Source organism: Carassius carassius, chromosome 16 (genome assembly GCF_963082965.1).
Source record: "Carassius carassius chromosome 16, fCarCar2.1, whole genome shotgun sequence".
In the NCBI taxonomy this organism is placed as follows: domain Eukaryota; kingdom Metazoa; phylum Chordata; class Actinopteri; order Cypriniformes; family Cyprinidae; genus Carassius; species Carassius carassius.
Genome location: NC_081770.1, coordinates 24431805 through 24439146, shown reverse-complemented (window position 1 = coordinate 24439146; position 7342 = coordinate 24431805). Strand labels below are relative to the sequence as shown.

Here is a 7342-nt window from a genome sequence, read left to right as displayed (position 1 = left end):
TGTGTGTGAAGTGAAGAAGGAATATTGATGTGAATCACGTGTGATATATTAATTGGATTGTTTTACCGGTGTATTCTTAAATTATTTATTACAAGTGACGTGTGGTGTGCTTTAAATTCTGACACGTCTCAGGAGGGAAACTCCGTGCACGCCCTTAACCATTTGGTGTTTTGATTGAGGGAAGTTTCATAAAGTATAACAGTTGTCTTTTAAAAATTGTTTATATAATTGAACTATTGTGAAATAAATAAATGTATATATTTTTTGACATACCAGCTTCCATCTGCGTCCTTTAATTAGGGTGGCTTGCGTGAAACCAGGTAGTCCTTTTGAACTGAATATTGTATAATTTGATTTAAGTAGTATAGAGGGTGTTTGATAGACTCACCAAGGTCACATGTATATGCGAGTGTCTGTAGGTGTATGCACGTGTCAAGTTTATATGTATACGTAAGTTATTCACAAGTGTGTATGCATACATTGCTAACATTATATGTATTGGTATCGATTTCATATTAGTGTTCACGTGTATTTAATATAGGCTATGTATTTTTGGACATCCAGTAGTATGCATGTATATGTGAGTAATTTATAGGTGTATATGCACGTGTTTTATGTATGCATTGATAAGCGAAGTTTTTTAATTTAAATCCTACACGGCGCCTCATATTATTTCCTGGAGTAATGCCAAACCCAATGGATAAATCCTTTAGCTTTTTGTGAAGAGAACAAGGGTGATGAGTTGGCCTGCCGCCCACTCAAACAGGAAGTTGGAAGGATGTAGAACTATGTGTTCATATTACCGGCGGTGTACCTGGTAAAGGTAATCTAATTCATATTAATTTTAGCATAGTCAAAACTGGCTCTATCCTGATTTGCACAATATCCAGTGTGAGAGGCTACAATTCAGAATAGTGCATCACAAAATGTCCTTATAAAAATCTAGCACAGTTCTATCCAAAACAAAAAGAAATGCAAGGCTGAGATCATTGTTTAAGAATATGAACCTTACATGTAAAATTAATCCTTAAGTTATAGTAATGACTGTAAAATAGAACAATTCACAAACAAAAATAGATTTATATACATATATTTACAAATCTGCAGTTTCACTTAATACTCTTTTTAGATTACCGAAGCAAATTTGAGTTGAGGAAAAAAAATCAGCAATACTTAAAAGAGTAAATCAGTTGTGAAACACATAACTCATAAAAATATAAAAATGAAAAACATAATGCACATAAATCAAACCTTTGTTCTGGCCAACAGAAATGGTAAATTAATTTACAGTTTCAGTATACAAGGTAATTATGACACCAGATGACAACCTGCCCCAACAGAGATTTATGGAAAAACACATTTGCTTTGAAAACCCATTTCAACCTTTCAGTTAAAATTGTTATTTATGTTTGTGTATGTACTTTTGAGTAAATTTCATAAAACTATAAATTTCAACTTTCAAGTTGTAATAGAGCCTATAAAAGGTTATTGTAATGTTTTATGTGGGCCTCTTTACGTCCTTCCAGATGTCTATTAGTTGCTGTGGGGATCCCAGGATTGTCGTAATAACTCTAAAAAAATCTTCTCGATTATATTGTCCCAAATAGGCTCTAAACTGTGAAGGGTCTGGGGGAGATGAGGGTGCAATGCCCAATTGTTTCAGACATGCGCCCACATATGCATCTTCTATGTTAAAGGGCTTTATTTCCTTGGAAGCCTCAACTAATTTTTCTGGCAGGTCATTGGAGAAAACATATGCCATTCCCAGCAGGTACGTGGGGTATGTCGGTTCAGGGTACAATTCCTCTGAGACGTACCATTTAGAGTTTTTGTCTCTGACGACAGGGCGGTTCCACATCAAATACCCTGTGATGTAGTTCTGTCTGGGTGTGTTGGGTGACAATAAGAGGCTCATCAGGTTCTCCAGGTTTATGTACATATCAGAATCAGCCTTCATAGCATAAGTTGCTTGAGGGCAACGAGTGGCCAGCCAGTCCATGATCACCATGGTCTTTATGGTCAGATTAAAGTACGAGTCCACAAAGTTGCTCTGCAGTAAATCTCTGTGTTGTCGACTCTCTTCCTCCAGCTGCTGTTGAGTTTCAGCTCCTCCAGTCAAACCCACCAAGAACAGAGTCAGCACTGCTTTTCCCTGCACTGAGCTCTCAGTCCCCCATGTGCTGCGGATGGCGTTACGAGCCTCCAGCTGATGGGGGGCCACAGGGACCATCAAGACCAAGAACGGATCCTGCTTACATTTATCAGGTTCATCCAGGATGAAATTATAGTTGCTTGGATGAGCCACATGATGATAGATAGTTGTGCCTCTTGGTTGGATTTGTTGATTTGGCAAAGGTGCTAATAAATCATTTTGAGAACGATCAGCCAAATTGCTGTTAATTACCTCAGCATGAGTCCAATTCCTGATTTTAGTCAACCAGGTTTGAGAGTATGCAATTGTCTCGAAAGAGAAATCTGAGACATAAGCAACAGCAGACAGTAAAAATGCTAATGTGAGCAGCAGAATAAATGTCTTTTTAATGTGATGCATAAACGAGCCACTATCCTGAGCCAAGCTGCAGAGGAAAAAAAGAGAAACGGAAATAGTGAGACCACAGTTGAAATGTGCTTTTCAAATAGGCCTGTAATTTATTACCAACACAAATCTTTACCCTAATCTTTTTAGGTTTCATGAAATTAAGGTAGGCCTACATGTGCTTCATTTTTTTCAGTTAAAGATGGCTTGTAGCTCAGTTCAGTAAATCAGATGTATGTGATTTGATTGATTCAGTGAGGTGAATCATCGAAGTATAGATTTCTTAATCGCGGGCTGGAGGACAGAAAGTTCTATTTTAAAAGTAGTTTTATTCTACAGATTCCCATATGATCTTCTGTTCTGCCAACGTTTCTGAAGCAGGCATCTGATAAACATGCTAGGCTAGTTAATGCTAGGCTAGTCATCATATTCATGAATAGTGGGAGAAAGGGTTTGGCTGTAGGTGGATCAAAATTACATTTCTGAATTACATTACATATGCCTATGCCTGCAGGTTATTTGCACTGGTGGTGTTTAATTTCCTGGTAAACCAGCTAACTTGACATATATTTAAGATACAATTAAAAAGCAATTCTTACACTGATAAAACGTGTACCTTACAGCATACACTATTCTATGTAAGTTTCTGAATATATATATATTTATATATATATATATATATATATATATATATATATATATATATATATATATATATATATATATATAAATCATGTAAATGTAATCATGTAAATGTAAATCATGTAAATGTAAATCATGTAAATGTAGTACATCATGTAAATGTAAAAGTAAAAGTAGTTATAGTTTGACTGCCAGTACTGGCAGTTTTGTTATGAAATCTCAAGTCCTAACATGCTACTTTATTCCCTGCTTCAAAAAAACATTTCTTCTTCCTCTGTATCATCTTACATTTGTCTTTCAGTTTCCCTTTTCCATTACAAACTTAAAGACACTGAACAAAAACAAAGTGAAGTATACATAAAAATATATGTTTACATCTGGTCACCTTCTAATTAATGCAGATATGCTCAGTTTTAGCATAGCTAATTGTTCTAATCTGACTTCAGTCCGATTAATTTCAAAGCACATCGAGTTTCTTAAATCGCAAAAAGACTGTACGTAAATAACACAAATAACATGAAGCATAATCGCTTACCTTTGCCAAATGCTTTTAGTAGCCATTCTGGGGAGTTCAGCTATGATCTTACTGCTTTACATATCCCCTGCTGAAATACTGGTCTAGTACCTAGTAATACTTTAGGTAGGGGTGGAGTTAGCAAGCAATTGTTTTTGCACCTGTGATTTACAGGTGAACAAACCCAAAACCAAAACATATCTTTCTTTATTGATACTCATTTTGTAAGTATCATAGATAGATAGATAGATAGATAGATAGATATAGACAGCCTAAAACTACACACATCAGGAACCTATGGGAACATCCTCTCTAAGGTATTGTCCTCATTATGTGGGATTTGTTTTGTTGCTGTGAGTAACATAATAGCTACACATTTAGCAAGAGCCCTTTTATTGTCAGAAGTTATTGAATTTGAGTCTTACAGGCAATGAGGTGAAACACGTAATCCTTGAAGGTCCATATATTCAATGGAATAATGTTTCCTTGCCAAATGTACTTGAACAATGATGCTTGCTCATCTCCAGGAAGCCTGCCATATTTCTTTTTGGTTTGTTTAGACTAATGTCTGGAGTTTCACTGGATACTTTAGCTTTTGTTCACGTAGGGTTAGCACAAGCTGATGTGCAAAAGCGGAAGCAACGTTGTGAAACCAGTATTTCTGGTTGTTTTCAGCTTGATGAGCCAATACCCCGAACAGTTGATAAATTGAATGTTTTGTTCGCAATACACAATATACTTTTTGTATAGTGTTGTCATAGCAGTGCAGAATCCACCCATGCAGTTTCAGTTAATGTAACAAAAGGATTTATGTAGTCCTAACCCAAGTTAAAATCAACATTTTTTACATATTTAAGTGGACTGAAAACATGCATTATATTTGCATTATAAGTTGCTTGTTTTAGGAGTCAGTTATTTGTTTAATATGTAAACATACTCAACATATCTGTAATTTAATACCATACTGCAGCAGATAATGCAAACTTTAAAAAACAGGACAAACAGGCCTAATAACTGCTAGTCATATTATTGTACTGATTTTACTGACCAACTACAAACAAACTATGAAAGTTCTTCATATAATGGATATGTGAAATGCAAGCAAAATAAAACAAATAGGAATAACCAGACGTGACTGTTTAATTTCTGGAAAAACAAATATAGTCCTACTAATGGGTTTTATGTTCACAAATAGGCCGCACATTAATGACGCATGAAGAGCATGTAAAGAGTTCTTATTATGCACTACCAAACATGGTGCTCAAAGTCTACGTTGCTTTAAGATATGATATGACCAACATATGACTATTTGCATTCATAAAAAGGAATGAACCATTCTTTCAGTCAAAAAAAAAAAGAACCACAATTTCAAACTGTTCTTATTCTTGACAAATTATGCTTGCTCCTTGTTTTAAAATATATATTTTTAAGTAACACTTAATTTTAATGCATCCTTGTTACACATATTACATGTAAGTTATGCCAGAGACAATTTATAAGAGACATGCCACTTCCTCAATCCTCAATACAACTATATAAGGAAAACCCGTAACGGCAAAGATGGCGGTTGTATGCACATGTCTCGCCCCTCCCGCTGGAAAGCCAGTCATCTGCTTTTAACAGTCAAGCCAGGAAACATTTAAGCCTATTGTCTGGTTCCACTGAAGTATGCGCACAGTTGAGGAACCCTTGCGCATGCGTAGTAAAAGTATAACCTGTGGGGAAAAGTGCATTTTAAACCTTATTTTGGGGCAAAGTCATCAAAAATTTGCAACGATTTTTATCATATTTTACTGCTGTTTCTATACATGCAGTTTTTATGTCCCAGTGACCAGTGAAGGTGCAGTTCTGACTCTATGCCCATTCATTTAGATAGGAGCCTGGTCTTGTTATTCTGAAATAGCTGCCCAAATTCATTCAAATAAGCTGATTAAAAAAACGGAGTGTAAATAGTGTAGACTCAGCCAACAAGGCAGGCTATTTGCATTAAGTGTAAATAGACACTCCGTATTTGAATAACTCCACCCACCAATGTGTGATTGGGACAGTCTGAAAACTGAAAACAGACACTTATTAAACTAATCAGTTTTGGTGGCTTAGGTGGTAAGGCGTGTGCTTTTTGACGCGATCGACCTGAGTTCAAACCCACCTTATGCAGAACTTTTTTTCTCCCTTTTCATATCTTCATATCGCATCGGAAAGGAGTTTATTTTCAATAAAAATTTAGGAAATAATAAAAAATTTGAAAATAAAGTATTGAGTAGGGTTAGGGTACGTGAAGGGAGGGCTTTATTGTCCCAATATGGTGGCATCCATTTAATAATTTCAATTAAAATTATAATTTACACTCTGTAATATGATGTTATGATGTTTCTGTGTTTGTAGTTTTTTAACGTATTTGTAGTTTTGAACCAAATCCTTTGCCAAAGCGCAGTGGATGGGTTATATTAGCCATTATAGTTTGTGGATCCATACTTCACAAATCTACACAAAATAAGGCCCTCGTTTTGTAATGAATGTATTAAGTCTTAGTTTTTGTGCAATGGATGGGTAATATTATATTAGCCATTAGTGTTTGTGGATCAATAAAAATATACCTGAAATAAGGTGCATTCACACCAGAGGAAGGTTTCCTAGAACTATTGGCGGAAGTTCCTGCTTTTTGGCGTGTTTGTATTTAGTTCTAGGAACTGTGTTTGGGGGAACTAAATTAGCTCCTACTTCAGAGTATGGTCTAAAAAAGTTTTATAGGAACTATCAGTGATGTAAGTGTACACTGATTGGTCAAATCAATGCGAAACACAAAGATAATGGCATTTACCTGTTGTCTGCAGCATTGTGTTCTTTTTTCAGTCTCAATGATAACACTTCAAGTTGTCATAGGATATTTAGTCAGATTTTCACGTTATTTTCATTTGTGTAAATTGTGTTTATGTAGCAAGGGAAAAGTGGTATGGCCCCTTTAAGAGCGTTTCTTCGGGGGTGGAGTTGTGCACACGATTAGATTTCCGTGTGCTTTATAAGACCTGAAGAGCAGTTGTTTGCATGGGCTACGGGCTTTGTTTGCCGGTTGAGACTTCAAAGGTAATCATTGTTGCTACTTTCACTCATTCTGTATTTATTGCCCCTGAAGTGACGTGCACATAGTAACATCTTTTAGGGGATTTCTGTTTGCCTTGTTTGTAGGCTGTTTCCCTTATGCTCATGTATAGGCGCTGTATATTGAGTGAGAGGTAGGTCAGAATGACTTTAGTTTGAAGGTTGTAACCTGCTTTTAACCATTTTTATGGATGTGTTTTAGGCTGATTAGATCTCCCTGATGGTCGTGGGGCTGGTGGACGTACGTTAGTGACCATTGAAAGTGATACTGTTCAACCTTTTAGAGCATCGGTAGGGTTTTATGTGTGTTTGGAGTGATTCAGCTGGGGGAGTGGCAATATTTGTGTAGTTGATGTTTATTTGATCTTATATTTATTTTATATTTATTTGATGTAACATTTTGTCTATTTTGTTTTCCTTAGGATTTTCAGTTATTTGCCACTGCTGTCTTTCCTCCCCCTTTTTTTTCCCTTTTGAGATATGTAAACCTTTTCTTTTTTTGTTTAGTTTGGTTGGTAAGGATTTGTTTATTAATGTTATTTAATATTGTG

At 35.8% G+C, this 7342-nt stretch overlaps 1 protein-coding gene across 1 annotated transcript; it reads right to left on the bottom strand.

Moving 5' to 3' along the window:
* Positions 1–1157: 1157 nt before the first annotated feature.
* Positions 1158–4245, bottom strand: LOC132159989 (beta-1,3-galactosyltransferase 1-like). Its single transcript, XM_059569683.1, has 3 exons — positions 4118–4245; positions 3714–3803; positions 1158–2576 (listed from the first exon to the last, which is right to left on the bottom strand). Exons 2-3 carry the CDS (start codon positions 3737–3739, stop codon positions 1499–1501), a joined length of 1104 nt encoding a protein of 367 aa, XP_059425666.1. The 5' UTR covers positions 3740–3803; positions 4118–4245; the 3' UTR covers positions 1158–1498.
* Positions 4246–7342: the final 3097 nt, after the last annotated feature.